General features: G+C 36.2%; 1 protein-coding gene across 2 annotated transcripts; it reads right to left on the bottom strand.

Annotated features, from left to right (window-relative positions):
• Positions 1-7936: 7936 nt before the first annotated feature.
• On the bottom strand, positions 7937-16130 carry tmem106bb (transmembrane protein 106Bb). Of its 2 annotated transcripts, none has more exons than XM_067425280.1 (8): positions 15998-16130; positions 12990-13203; positions 12824-12887; positions 11625-11784; positions 10425-10565; positions 10292-10341; positions 10067-10120; positions 7937-9355 (listed from the first exon to the last, which is right to left on the bottom strand). In XM_067425280.1, the coding sequence occupies exons 2-8, from the start codon at positions 13192-13194 to the stop codon at positions 9226-9228; spliced, it is 804 nt and encodes a 267-aa protein (XP_067281381.1). In that variant the 5' UTR covers positions 13195-13203; positions 15998-16130; the 3' UTR covers positions 7937-9225. The 2 variants fall into 2 exon arrangements, with proteins under 2 accessions (XP_067281381.1, XP_067281380.1); XM_067425279.1 differs by lacking the exon at positions 15998-16130 and adding an exon at positions 14644-14760.
• Positions 16131-16175: the final 45 nt, after the last annotated feature.

Genomic DNA, 16175 nt, shown 5'->3' with positions numbered 1-16175 from the left:
AATTCAGAGTAAACAGACTTGACTTGTCATGTCAGCCTTCATTATGCACAGAGAATTGAATATGAAATGTAAAATAAAAAGAAGAAACCCTCTGTAGACCAGACCTACCTATTAGATCAAACCATCAGTTTCCACGGGTGCTAGTTGAGCTACTCATTCATTTGGAGGAACAGGAACATTTTGTCAGATTTTTTAAATGTTGATATTTGTACAAACATCCACTTTCCAGTGATCATTTGTTTACTAAAAATTAATAGCAAATGGATTGACAAATTATATTTATTTTATATTTTGAGGAGTAGTTTATTACTTTAAAAGGGACAACATGATAGTAACAAAATTAACAGTAAACCCGAGTGCAAAGCTTAAAGTATGCTTTATAATACACTAAGTACATAAAAAATAAAAATACATACACTAAATTGCCAAAAGTATGGGAAACCTCTCCAAATCATTGAAATCAGGTGTTCCAATCACTTCCATGTCCACAGGTATATAAAATGAAATGCTAGGCATGCATACTGCTTCTACAAACATTTGTGAAAGAATGTCAGGAGCTCCGTGAATTCAAGCGTGGTAACATGATAGGTTGCCACCTGTGCAATAAGCTCATTTGTGAAATTTTTTCACCACTACATATTCCACGGGACCACGGTCAACTGTAAGTTGTACTATAACAAAGTGCAACTCAGCCTCGAAGTGCTAGGCCACTTAATCACAGAGCGGGATCAGCGCATGCTTAGGCGTACAGTGCGCAGAAGTCACCAACTTTCTGCAGAGTTAATAGCTATGGACCTCCAAACTTTGTGAGGCCTTCAGGTTAGCTCTGCACCCAAGCCTTACATCACCAAGTGCAATGCGTTGGATACAGTGGTGTAAAGCACGCCACCACTGGACTCTAGAGCAGAGGTGATGTGTTTTTTAGAGTATCGAATCATGCTTCTCTGTCTGGCAATCTGATAGACGAGTCTGGGTTTGGCATTTGCCAGGAAAACAGTACTTACCTGACTGCATTGTGCCATGTGTAAAGTTTGGTGGAGGGAGGATTATGGTGTGGGGTAATTTTTCAGGGGCTGGGCTTAGCCCCTTAGTTCCAGTGAAAATAACTTTTAATGCTTCAGCATACCAAGGCATTTTGGACAATTTCATGTTCCCAACTTTGTGGGAACAGTTTGGGTGTGGCCCCTTCCTGTTCCAACATGACTGCGCAGCAGTGCACAAAGCAAGGTCAATAAAGATGAGCGAGTTTGGTGTGGAGGAACTTGACTAGTCCTGACCTCAACCCGACAGAACACCTTTGGGATGAATTAGAGCGGAAAATGCAAGTCAGGCCTTCTCGTCCAATATTAGTGCCTGACCTCACAAAATGCACTTCTAGAAGAATGGTCAAAAATTCCCATAAACACACTTCTATACCAACTTCATATTAAATCATAATGATTAACAATGGTATGTCATTAAGATGCATGTGCATGTAAAGGTATGCGTCCCAAAACTTTTGGCAATATAGTGTATATAGAATGAAAAAAACATTAAATACTTTTGTTGCATGAACATTTTTCTCAAAGAAATGTGCATTATACTTTAATTTTCATGTGATCATGGTTCTTGCATTTCTCAGATCTCATGTTGACACAGTGGCATTCACACCTATAGCAACAACCCAAACATACTCATTCTTTTTCTCTCTCTTGCAGCATTGCACACAGTGAAGTAAAAAACTGAATGCAAAAAAATATCACAGTGATGTTACATTTCCTCCAGAGCATGTTTCTCTGTGTATCTCACACTGCAGTAAATCTAAACCAGGGTTTAAAACAATATTGCTTTATGATCAATCCAAACAGAAGTGCAAAAATAATATTTAAATTACACTTTTTTTTAACTGAATGTGAAACTGGTAGATTTACTCCTTTTTTCCATAAAGCTTAAAGGGTTATTTAGCCCAAAAATTTTAATTCTGTCATTAATTATTCACCCTAATGCCGTTCGACACTCACATATTTTTGTTGAAATCCGATGGCTCAGAAAGGCCTCCATTGGCCACAATGTGATTTTCTCTCTCGCACTAAAGACGTTGTTACAAAGCCCATCTCACTACAGTGGCCCCACAATAATTTTATGAAGCGACAAGAATAGTTTTTGTTTTTCAACACACACACACACAAAAAACACCTAAATAACCACTTGTATAGTGATGGCCTATTTCAAAACACTTCTTCCTGAAGCCTCAGAGTTTAATTAATCAGTGTATCGATTCATGATTCGGATCGTGTGTCAAACCACCAAACTGCTGAAATCACGTGATTTTGGCAATCCGAACCGCTGATTCGATACACTGATTCATAACGGTTCAAAGCTTTACAAAGCAGTTGTGTGTTTTGTTTTGTTTTTTGGGCAAAAGCTATACTTGTCGCTTCATAAAATGATTGTTGTGCCACTCTAGTGAGATGGGCTTTGTAACGTCTTTAGTCCCTTTATGGGTCTTGAGAGAGGAAATGACATTGCTGTCAGTGAAGGCCTTTCTGAGCCATCGGATTTCAACCAAAATATCTTCATTTGTGTTACGAAGATGACAAAGCCCAACCTGTACCAACTTTATTGGAATGTGTAGCTCTCATGAAATCCAAAATAAGCCAATATTTGGCATGACATTTCAAAATGTCTCACTTTCAACATTTGATGTTATCTCTATTGTGAACAAAATATACTTTTATGAGATTTGTAAATTATCCCAACTTTTTTGGAATCGGGTTTGTACCTTTCCTTGTATTGTTGCATGCATATTATGCAAAAGTTTTTAAGTACCAATATTAAAAATAGCATTGTATAGACAAGGCTAGTGATTGATCACAAGATCTGAATTAAGCTCTTTTTTTCCTTCTTCTTTTTTTGAAAACATATGATAATTATGTATACAGGACTCTGGTGTGACACACTAGAACCATAGACTTCAGTTGTCTCCTCCTCACTTGCAGTTCTGTCTCCATGACAACCTTTTGAGGGCCTTGAACAGATCTGGGTCTCCGTGGATCTTTAGAATGATAAAGACCTCGTTCCTCATATGAAAATTTGATTGTGCGCTATTAACTCAACAGTGCATTATGCAAACAGTGCATTATGTTAATGAAAATAACATTACTCAAGGAACCTGGGATGGTAATCATAGTGCTCTCTGGTGACAAAACAGACATTTACAAACTGATTAAATGTGAGGATCACTGCAGGCCAAGGAGAATGAAACTGAATATGAAGTCTCTGTTCTTATTGTGTCTTCTTCACATTTATAATTTGCATTTTGCAAGTGAGACAAACTGGTGAATCTCCTCTGTAAAAACTTTACCAGAGCTTATAAAGTTCCGCAATTTTGAAAAAACCTTTGTTTAAAAAGACAAGTGATTGCGATATAATTATAGTGAGCAACTGAATAGAAAATACGCCTCGTATTGGTAACCATTGTGTAATTTGCCTATGCTCTGGATACTTTGTTGCCAGTTAATGAAACCACGCTGCGCATTTGAACTGCCATTGTGTAAGCTCAAAATAAGGGTTACGGTAAGTGTTGGGGTTATGAAATAACATTAATTAGACTGTGTTATAAAACCCAATTGTACATGATTGCTTTGTTGTCCCGGAGAAGCATGGAAATGAAAATCTCCTAATTGTTTATAGTTATTTAAGTTAAGTTATTATTTGAGTTATTTGCGCACTTCAATTACATATGACGCTCTGACATTAATTGCTGAGGAGATGCAGTTTCTAGTGAACAGCCAGTCTTTCACTTTCAGTTCTTTCAATCAAATACTTAAAGTTGCCATGAAACAGAAGTTATGATAGTCTTTTCTTCCTATTGCGATGTTTATGAGTGAAGCGGCTTCTCGAACAAGTAAAAATGTTGGGCCGGGGACGTGATATTGTTCATTGAGAATCGATTCATTGGATGGTCGTATAGAGATCGCTAATGTGTCGTCACCATGACGTATTCGCAGTGCAGAACGCAAAGCCTTTTTGGAATCCACGGCACAAACAGCCGCCAGCTTTCTTCATGATGCTGTCTACCTGCTGTGTTATTAACTGCAATAGTCATTCTCACGATAGAAGTGGCATAAAGCTTAAAAGTCCCGTTCTTCGCGTGTTTTCGAAGCTTTGATTATGTTTACAGTGTGCAATATAACATGAGTTCATGTTTCGCATGTAAAAAAACAGTATTTTTCACACAATTTACTTATCTGTGCAGCGCTGTTTCCTCTGTCCTAAAAACGGCCTGATGATTTCCTTGTTCTATGAAGTCCCTCCTTCAGAAATACGTAACGAGTTCTGATTGGGCCAGCGCTTCCCGTGTTGTGATTGGACAGCAGCTTAGTGCACTGTGCCTGGAAAGGTCCCGCCTCTTAACGGGGAGATGCAAGCGCTGAATGCGCGCTCTTCTCCACCTGGGAGAGCAACAAAACCACGCCCCCTTTTTTGTGTGTTTTTGTGGGCGGAGCGTTAGTCAACAAACGGTTCTAGTGACGCCATTACATCCCTGCACTTCCTGCTGTAGTCCAAACCGGCCGTTCGCTGTAGGCTTTGAAAGGGAACTTCTGTTAAATAAAATATCTCGCTTGGCATTGAACTTTGAGCTTTATAATTTTACAGGTATTATTTATGCTCTAACAGCAACATTTCACACTAACTAAAGTTTGAAAGATGGAATCGCGAAGAACGGGACCTTTAAGAATGGGATATCCTTTTATAATTTTCCAACATAGAAAATAATAGTACAACTAAGCCATGTTTCAGAGGTGACAAAAAGGTGACAAATGGCATGGATAGCAGCAGTAAGGAGGACCAAGATTACCTTCGTAATAAAGTAATACAACCAGTAAAACAATTGATTTTCTTTTCTTTTTTCATCTACATGTAACTTAAAAATAAACAGATTAGAGCGTTTGAGGACAAGAAAAGAAAAATGCAATATGATGAATGTCCAAAAGATGGCATTGACAGTACTTTTTGGTGTTGTTGTGGTTGTTGTTGTTGTGTTTGTATTGGTATTACTGTATTGGTTTTACATGTTTTTGGACAGTGTGTGTCCTGAAAGTTTTGATTGATTGATTGATTGATTAATTGGTTGATTGTACATTAAATAGGGTTGGATACATTTTGTTTATAGAGCTCATGTTTAATTCATGCATCTAAACACAATATATCGTTAGTACCCAGATTTTTCACGTAAATAAAGGCATAGATTCGCAAATTTTGCTAATAATTCCAAATGGTCCTTTGAGCTTGTCAGAAGTTCTCGTTTCTAAGCTGCCCTCGTATTTTTTCCCTCATCAAAATTGAATAGGCCTACCATCCCGTTGTACATCGAGCAGGGACAGTTTTTGTATATTTTGTTTCCTGATTTCACCAGAAAAATTAGAAATTCTCTGGAACGGCGTTAAGCGATAGATTAAAGCTTGTCTGTGTGAAGACTGCAGTATGCAAGAGAAATCCACGTCAGTGATAACGCAATGAGCGTCAGATCGCCTCTTATTTAACAAACAAATTAAATTATGCTCTTCTAGTTAACCAGAGATGTTTTGTATTAGTAGCTGCGTTTTGTATGATTATATTCAGTTTTTCTCTTGAATTTTTAATTTTATAATGCCAGAACACTATGCCAGGTCCGGTAAACTGGCCAAACGTACCCATGATTCTTTACGTTCTGATGAGGTTGCCGGCCGCCCAGTTGGTCACATGTCTTAGCGATCTCTATTGTGGTTTGATATTGCAAGGATGACATGAGGGACAGGTTGTTAAAGTGTTTGTTCAACCAAAAATGAAAATTATGTCATTAATGACTCACCCTAATGTCGTTCCACCGTAAGACCTTCGTTCATCTTCAGAACACAGTTTAAGATATTTTATATTAAACGTTGTTTAGTCCGAAAGCTTTTCTGTTCCTCCAATGAAAGTGTATACACACTATACTGTCCATGTCCAGAAAGGTACAGAAAGGTAAAAAATATCTGAAACTGTTCTGAAGATGAACAGAGGTCTTACAGGTGTGGAACGACATTAGGGTGAGTTATTAATAACATAATTAAAAATTTTGGGGTGAACTAACCCTTTAAGTACTTGTACATTTACGGTTTGGTTTGGTTTGGTTTGGTTTAGGGTTAGATAATACTGCATAATTTATAGTTATTACTATAGTAACTGCATGCAACATGTAACATTGACACTGTCAAATAAAGTGTTAGCAACTTTATTTTAGTGTCTTTGTTACATGTTACATGAACTGTAATAACAGTAAATTATACATGGCAACATATTTAAGTAACTAACTCTAAATAAAACTCAGCCTATAGTACGCAAGCACGTTTTGTTATATCATTCAGTACTTATTTGTATAATTACACTGTAACAAGGACATCTTAAAATAAAGTGTAAGCACTTTTCTTTTTAATTATTGTGAAAAAGTAGCAATTTTTTATTTTTATTGTGCTTTAGCAAAAGACTCGTGTCACCCATGATGTTGACACACTTTTATTGTATTTCCTGTTTTTCAAAAGAGGTTGAAGCCTTCGGTTGTGTTTGTTTACTTTGAGTAAATCTTGTCAGGCCTAGTAAAAAATAATTAAACTGGTCCAATAAGTTATTACTGATAAACAATTGAATATGTTGTTCCTCATGGAAACCTGGCAGTTACCAACTGACTACCTTCATCTAAACCTTCTTACTCCCTCTGCTCTGGATATAAATGAGCCATGTCTCTAGAGGTGATGGACTTGTAGTTGCATCAGAATGGTGTGAAAGAGTTGTCATGACATGAATTTCATAGTGATATTTGAATACATGTCTTTCAAAGTTCTTGCTTGTACCACTCTTTATCATATAAATTCACTCACCTAAAGGATTATTAGGAACACCTGTTCAAGTTCTCATTAATGCAATTATCTAATCAACCAATCACATGGCAGTTGCTTCAATGTATTTAGGGGTGTGGTCCTGGTCAAGACAATCTCCTGACTCCAAACTGAATGTCAGAATTGGGAAAGAAATGTGATTTAAGCAATTTTGAGCGTGGCATGGTTTTTGATGCCAGATGGGCTAGTCTGAGTATTTCACAATATTACGGCCTTCCTTTAGGCCGTTGATATCTGTGGCAGAAGTAAGCATGATAAGTACACATGCAATGAAGTCTATAGACACAGATGTCAAACGCATACGTGTCTATTTAGTTTACTCTAATAAATTACTGTTTCCAGTCAGCTTCCTGTAAGCTCTTGTTCATTACTGTTCTTCATACCTTGCAGCCAGAACAAACATTTTTTTCCATATTTCATGTGCACCATCTGTGCGCAAAAGCACGGTTTGTCTTCCTGCCACCAAACACACCTGTCCATCATTAACCCAGTGCTTCACATATAACATATGATTAGAACAACCCCCAATGGACAAAACAAGCATTGCATTAAAATGGCTGCTACACACAATCTGCTTAGTTACTGGGATTTTCACACACAACCATTTCTAGGGTTTACAAAGAATGGTGTGAACATAAGTTCACTGTACTAAAATGGCCCCCACAGTCACCAGATCTCAACCCAATAGAGCATCTTTGGGATGTGGTGGAACGGGAGCTTCATGCCCTGGATGTGCATCCAACAAATCTCCATCAACTGGAAGATGCTATCCTATCAATATGGGTCAACATTTCTAAAGAATGCTTTCAGCACCTTGTTGAATCAATGGCACAAAGAATTAACGCAGTTCTGAAGGCGAGAGGGGGTCAAACACAGTATTAGTATGGTGTTCCTAATAATCCTTTAGGTGAGTGCTTTAGGACAGGTGATGCTTTGTTTTTCTTGATGCTTAATTTTCTCCCTGTAAAGCAACCTTGAGCTTGGGAAAGGCGCTTTATTAATAAAACATATTATTATTGTTTAAGTACAGGACCAGTAAAGATGTTTTAGACCTTTATTCATGTAATAGATAACCACAAAGCTTAAAATGTAATTATATGATGTGCCCATAAAGTATGTAGTACTGAATGTATACCTGAAACATAAAATAACTTTTTTATTACAACAATATTATAATAAAATAAACACATTTACACACCTTCAAACAAACTAAACGTGTTTTTTCTCAGATAAATTTAAAAAGAAACTACGGACAAGTGACTCAAAACATGTTTATTTAATGGAAACCAGTAGCGCTCATTTATTTTAGTGTATCTCTTAAGCAGTCCAAACTGCTTTTTCCAGTGTTTTTTTTTTTTAAATCACACAAGTGCTACACACAAACATGTACATCAAGCAAACAGTGTTATGAAATACATAAATGCCAAGTCATGTTAGCAGCCACTTCTATTACAGAGGCAATAGACCATACTTAAGCATATCATCTTTTAAGCTTTTTTTTTTACAAACATGATTAAAATGTTTACAAATGTAAATTTCTATAGTCCATTTTGTTAAAAACGTTATCAAACTTCTCTCAATTTAAACGTAACATCTAGTGTTAGAGCAAACGTCTACACTTCTATATGAAATGCCTTTAAATTCTGAACAATAAGGAATCTGAGGGAATGATCATCTCATAATATCCTCCATTATGTATGCTCTCAGATTCCAGTGATTGTTGTTCTACATAATTAGTGCTTTATCAGCTTGCATTTGGAGGTGATTTCTCATGGAGACTGACAGCTTATAAACTTTGCTATCAAAGTGAAAACAAAATAAATAGATTGAAGCATTTTACTTTGACCAACTTTTGTGCTATCTACAATGACATTCCCTCAGTAGTCACATGATAATTTTGTATGAAACACAAAATAGCTGAAAGCAATCTCAAATATGACCCTCCACTCCCTCATCATTGGAACTTATATGAATATCAAGTTCAAGATGATAAAAAAAAATAACCCAAAGTACAGCTTTGAGGGGTTTTAAATAGGTAGTGCTTGAAAATAAGGGAACTTTTTCAAAAGGTAACTTGTACCGCCACACTAATGGATGATTCTGTTTGGCAAAGTGAACAGGAATGAGAACTACGCCGATCCCGTAATGCTCATATTGCTTGAAGAAAATGAAAACTAAAGTGCATCATTCGTGAATAGCAAACACCCTGACATCTGGTGTTTGAATGGCAGAAGTGCAGTAAACTCTCAACCAGATTTGCCAAAACACTGACACATGGAATGGAGCGGTGAGGGCCAGGGTGGTGTGTTACACACTATCAGGATCGACTCTAGCCTGCCCAAGGAGTATTCAGACTATATTCATGCAGAGACGTAGTGTTTCCTCCACAATCCACATACTGGTACATCTCCTGAGACACCTGCTCGGCATGCCCAAAATACACTGTAGTGACGGTTATCCTGCAAACCAACGAGCAAAGTTAGTAACAAAACAACCAAGCATATTTACCTGACTGCACTACATTACCACAAACCTGCTTTTTCCTGCATGACTGCCAAACATGTAGTGCTGTTTGTAGATTGTAGCATTTTGCACCACTCCACAGCTCCAATGTTTTGTTTTGTTAAATAAATGTTGGAAATATACTTAATTTACTTAGACCAATTGGGAGAGTAGCACTATTGCCTCACAGCAAAAAGGTCCTTAGTTTGAGTCCTGGCTGAGCCAGGAAGCCCTTTTGTGGGGAGTTTGCAGGTACTCCAGTTTTCTTGTCTGACTATCACCAGACCAACCCTAATTTAAGATTGAACATTGTACTGGGGAGTCTGCAATTTTTATTTTCTACTGCATAATTCAAATGACTCAGTATGCAATTGGATAGTCCTTCAACCAATCAGACCACAAGAGCCATGATCAACAGGCAATGACCCATCGTTTCTCTATCTGTCATCATGTTAAGCCCGCCAATAGAGTGCCAGGTATTTTTCCATACACAAACGCATTGATTCAGAAGGCCTTTATTAACCCCCGGGAGCCGTGTGGAGCACTTTGATGATGGATTTGATTATTTAAAACAAAAGCATTTCAATTCAGTCAGTCTGTCTTTAAAGGTTTATAAATTAACATTATAATTTACTCAAAACAATATACTTGTTTTGCTCAATACTTACTGCATCATAACCACGATGTTGTGCACCTTGATGCTCTGCAGAGTGCAGTAGTCACTGTAAAACAGATGAAGTTGAAAAGGTCTGTTAGGAAAAAATGTAAGCTCAGCAAAAAAAGGAAACATTCTTCCTTTTTCTTTATACTGTATTTGAAAGAGAATTATGTAACATCCATATAAGCTTTACATATCATTACTGGAAAGGGTATGAAACAGTGTGTATACTTACTACATATAGCTCATCTCGTCTGCTATGGTGGTGGGCACCATGTAGTCAATCTGACAAAAAAAAAATGTATGATCAAAGATTATAAATGCGAAAACACACCTATTTTTAACAGCTATTTAAAGTACAGCTCTACCTGCTTCATATCCAGGGGGCCAATAGTGGTTATGTTGCTAATGCGGGTCTTTCCGATCACAGTCTTGGAAAACTGCACCTGGGCTGTGATGTTGGCCACATCCACCGAGTAATAGTTGTTGTTAGTAATATTCAAGGAGTTCTTAAATGAAATAAAGACAATTAAACAGGATGAACAGACATCTAAAAAAAAATCTGTCTTCAAAACTACATCAACCTGCCTGTCTGGGGAAAAAATGTTATGCAGGTTTGGAATAAAGGACAGGCTGAAATACACTACACAGAACTCAGGTGCCTGAAGGCCAGAGCCAGTCTACAGATTGGAGTGGACAGATGTTCAGAAAATCATGTAGTGTACAATGGCAACAAGAACCTCCAAGCAACAAAGTACATGTTTTTATGCGACTTTGTTGTATTTGAAACAACTTGAAAGTCTGGTAGTGTGTGATCTTCAGTGGTGTACGATGCCCAGTTTTTCTCTAACCATTTTCCAACGGCAACCAAGTAACTTGCAGGGCTCTAGACTGCGACCAAAATGGACGCAAACAACGGACCTGTTAATTTTTGCAAACAAAAGGCTACTGTACCAAATATTAACATTGATTTTCTCAGGTGTTCAAATACTTATTTTCAGCTGTATCATACAAATAAATAGTTTAAAAAAATCATACATTGTGATTTCAGTTTTTTAGGTTATATCTCACAGTGGACATACACCTACGATGACTATTTTAGACCCCTCCATGATTTCTAAGTGGGAACCCTTGCAAAAAAGCAGGGTGTTCAAATACTAATTTTCCTTACTGTATGTTATGTGTGATACTATTTTAGTAATGTTTTCTTTAAAATGTATGCGTGTTGGCAGTAACGTTTAGATTCAAATATTTTGCAAATATAAAGCTTTTAGTCACATCAATCTTTACATCAATTCAAAACCAGGAGACATAAATCAAGAGAATGATTCATCAACATGCAAGGTCATTATGATTAATATTTTTTAGTTGCACCAGAGTGACCAGAGGGAAGATAGCCCCGACCTGATGTACTTGATTGCAAAAGAAGGTGGATATTGCAAGCTTTAAACTACAACAGAATTCTCATAGTTGGGATCTCTTAAATGTATTGCTGAAGCAGATATACCATTGAACACACTTGTGTCATGTGTGTAGACTAGAGTAATAACTGCTCTGGAGAAACTTACTGTAACATTGAGATACACAATGCGTTTGCTCGGGTCATAGGACACGTAGACAGACTTCACCCCCACATAGTTCACATCAATGGAACGTGGGAAAAGGAAGAAGACAGCCAGGCTAGAGAGCAGCAGGCACACAATGACTGAAGCAGTCACATACAGCTTGCTAAAAAAAGACATACATAACATAGATTTATAGCTAAATCAGTAAAACAAACAAATATCTTTATAAATACAACATAATGCCTTCAAAAAAGGAATGGAACTGGTTAAACAAAACTGCATAAGGATAAACATTTGTCAGAATATCTGCAGGTATCAGCGCTTCTAATTTTGAATACTATTTTCAAGACCTTTCTAAAAGTAAGACCTGCACATATCACTTCCATCAGCTTTAATGCGAACTAACAAAATCGCCCTACTCCACAGACAGTACATATGAACAATAGACATCAACATTTTTTAAAGAACAAAATATAAAACATAAAATAATAATAATATTAAAATAAAAAATATTAATAAAGTAATATTAATACTGGACTGAAAATATATAATAAGAATAATTATATAATTGTATTTGGGGATAAAAATAGTAATTTAATAAGAGTAATATATATTTATATTTTAATTCAGTTTAATTCACTTCTCCAGAGAAGTGCCCTGTGTGTGTAATAAGGACGAGTGTATGTGTGTTGTGCACCTGCCTATAGTTACATATTACTAACGCGCCCTTTAAATAACACAAAAAAATTCTGCGCTATTGACTTTAGACCAGGTTTTTGTTGGTCAGTGGCTCAGTCATTTTTAGTTGTCTCAAAATAGCAACGCACCAGCACCAGCATGCCCATGGGCGAACAGATGGGGGCGAGTACATTTGTTATTTAAACAGCGTAGCGCTCGATATGAAAATGGTAACTGCGTCGGGCACTGCGTCGGGCACTGCGTCGGGCACTGCGTCGGGCACTGCGTCGGGCACTGCGTCGGGCACTGCGTAGCGCTTTTCTAGGCACTCAAAGTGCTTTACATAAGAAGGGGGATACATATATGCGCCGGGTGTATGATAGGGCTATACATCTTTATTGCCAAGTCAGTTTGGTCGGTTGCATTAAGTGGATTAAAGATATTTTTTGTTAATTAAGACCTTATTTTTACATTAAGACATTTTAAGGAGCTGCAGACACCCTGATTTCAGAAATATCTCCTACGTTCTCCTTGGCCTCAGCCTCTGGTCACTGTATGGGATCAGGGCCACCAGCTGATTTTCTTGGCCTGCATAAAACATGTTACTGTGTCACATGGTGTACATTTCAGATTGGGTTCCTTAAAAATAAAATCTAGATAAAGTATTCCAAACTAAATTTTGAAATGTACCTCGTGGGATCCTTCCAGTGCCTTGGCACGTGGGGCAGGTGACGCTGTCTCGACCAGTGAACTCCACGTAAGGGAACTGAGACACGTCTCCCCCATTTTTACTGTCCTCCGTCTGCATGGCACTGTACCCGGGGGATGAGGTTAGGCTTTCCTGACAGTCATCATGACAGGTATGCTTAGGCAGGTGGGAAAGAGCCTTCCCCATTTTGTACACCTGTGATAAAATAAAACATTTTGTTTTTTTAAATGTTTAGAAAAATGTAACATCACTAAAAAAAAACTATAAAAAACACACAAAAATCATTTAGAACAATATTTAATAGATAATAGAAATGAACGAATCATGAAGAGAATCAAATAATTTAATAGAGAATCAAATAGATATAAAACGGGGATAAAAGATAGATATAAATAAATAAAACTTTTAACAGAGAATGCACCATAGAATCATGAAGAGAATCAGTACAAAATCTTTAATAAAGAATCGAACAGAATGGAATCTCTTTAAGAATAAATACAACAGAAGCTTTTACAGAGAACTGAGCAGAATAAAGCCAAACGTTCAATAAGTAATCGAAAAAAAATAAATTGAACTGAATCTGTATTAGAGAATACAATCTTAAGTAGACAATCAAATATAACAGAATCTTGAATATAGAATCAAAATAGAATATCTAATGGATAAACTAATGTAATAGGATCTTTATTAGAGAATCAAATACAAAATAATATTTAATGGAGAACTGAACAGAACAGAACTTTTAATAAATAATCTAACAGAATTAAAACTTTAATAAACAATCAGAATAGATTCTTTATTAGACTCAAATAGTATAGAATTTTTAATTGGAACCGAAGAATGTGAATCATATAGAATTAAATCTTGAATCAAAGAAAACAGAATCTCACTGGGAATTAAATTCAACAGAACTTTTAAAGAACTAAAAAAGCAGAATCAACTAGAACCTTAACAAATAATCTAACAGAATAACATATTAAACAGAGAATAGGAATATAATTGTTTATAGAGAAATCAATAGAACAGAATGAGTGAGAATAGAATAGACCTAATTATTTCATCGAAAATCAAATAGGACATAACCTTTAATATTACACAACATAGACTACAAACAAGGCATATAACGTTAACGGGGAATTGGATATAATAACGAACGAGAGAGAATCGAAGACTAAATCAGATACAATAGTAGCAAAAGTACAATATTTCATTTCGGTGTACGGATAATGTATGATATACATGACTGGGACAGTCGTGCTGACAAGAAATAGTATAACGTTACGATGTCAACAAGATCCTGACCAGACATCCATATCCAACATAGCGACCAAAACAACACAATCATGTATGTGTCATGTAATTTATGGGATTAAGGGTGATGAAACTAAAGTCATGTGTCGGGTTTATGTTTTAGAAGTGCGAAGTAAAAAAAAAAAACGGCCATATGTAGGCCTTGATACATCAGCTTCTAACGTTACATAGCATTGCTGATCTCTGGTTGGCTAAAAACAAAACTAACGTTACGTTAAATACGCATCGAGCTAGTTTGCTCGGAACAATTAGGCTAGATAAGAGCAGCGCTAATATGGCTTGTCTCATATCATATACGAATGTTAATGTAAAAGATGTTCTTACCTAAATTAATCGGTTTAGGTGAGCGATTCCGTAGACATGCAGCTGCCGTTTATCTTTTGCACTGACATGCGCAGTGCGTCGTTTTCGCAGAATAATACTTCAGCTCATTAATATTAATTGACCTTCATGGCGCATCCAATCACGTAAAACATTATTTCTTCATCGTTTTGGGGTTTATATTGTAATTGAGATTACCCCGTTCTTTATTCATTTATTTATTTATGTTTGTTGGTTCTTTTTTATTACATTGTTGTAAATGACAGGGTTGTAAACATTTGTATATTTGTTGATAAACGCAATTTAAAAAAAATATCGGACTGAACGGCGAGTAACGTAGGGCCTAATTAATATTAATGAGCAAATGCTTAACTTTTTAATATATATATATATATATATATATATATATATATATATATATATATATATATATATATATAATTTATTATAGCAAACATAGCATAGCTTAATCATACTTTGATATTATTCGATAACAGGGGATCCGAAAATCATTTCATAATATTTTAAACCATAAAAATAAAAAATAGCAATTGAAACGATTAGGGGATGAATAAAAAAAATGTATTTATATAAAATTTTGCTAGCAATATAAGTTAAAATATGCATTGTTTTCATAGTATACAATAATATCCTTTAAAGGAAAACAATATCCTTTCAATACTTCCCATATACAGTGGTCTAAATACACAATTTTGGTGTAATTAATAGTAAACACTTCACTGTAAAAAAAAAAAAAAAAAAAAAAAAGAACAATTCTGGTCTCCAATTGAAACATTTTTAGTGACTGATCATATCTGAATTGTTTAGTTGCCCAAATTGAATTTCTGTGAAATAAATTGATTCAATTCACAGAAAATTCTATTTGGCCAACTGAAAAAAATTGGAGTTATACATAAACCATCTCTAAAAGTGATAAACATGTAAGTGTATGTTGTCTGAGCTGTAATACAACTCCCCAATTTATAAACCCACAACAACATAAACATTGATAGACATGCAGGCTTAATTGCAGCCCTCATTTTATTATGCAAAATATGTAACAATAGCCCATGTCTCTCCACCACAGAATCCTTAACCGGAATAACTGTAAACAACCCTCGTGTATGAGAAACAGAACATGCAAATGATACATACAACACCTTTTAAATAGCTTTTGCATAAACTAATAAGGACGTACTTTAAAAAGATGAACAAATAGCCTAAAGTTGGTGTCTTAAAAGACTCCACGCAGACATATTTAGTGACCTGGCTGTAGCTGTTCAGATGTGAATTAGAACTCAGTCAGCTCTAATTATTGAACATCATTAACACTCCCGGAATGGACAAATAGGCCTACCTTTCCTCTTGACTGGCACTATTGTCCAGTATGACCGCTGAAAGGCAGAAAGATAATGACCAAATACATCTTGCAAGGTCAAATACACTCGGGAAAGACTATCGCGCAATATTGACAGATACAGAAGGAGGGGAGATCCCGTCTCGTCCGTCCAGCAGTGATTTCTCATCCTCCCCGC

Source organism: Pseudorasbora parva, chromosome 19 (assembly GCF_024679245.1).
Source record: "Pseudorasbora parva isolate DD20220531a chromosome 19, ASM2467924v1, whole genome shotgun sequence".
In the NCBI taxonomy this organism is placed as follows: domain Eukaryota; kingdom Metazoa; phylum Chordata; class Actinopteri; order Cypriniformes; family Gobionidae; genus Pseudorasbora; species Pseudorasbora parva.
This window is presented reverse-complemented; position numbering and strand designations above follow the sequence as displayed.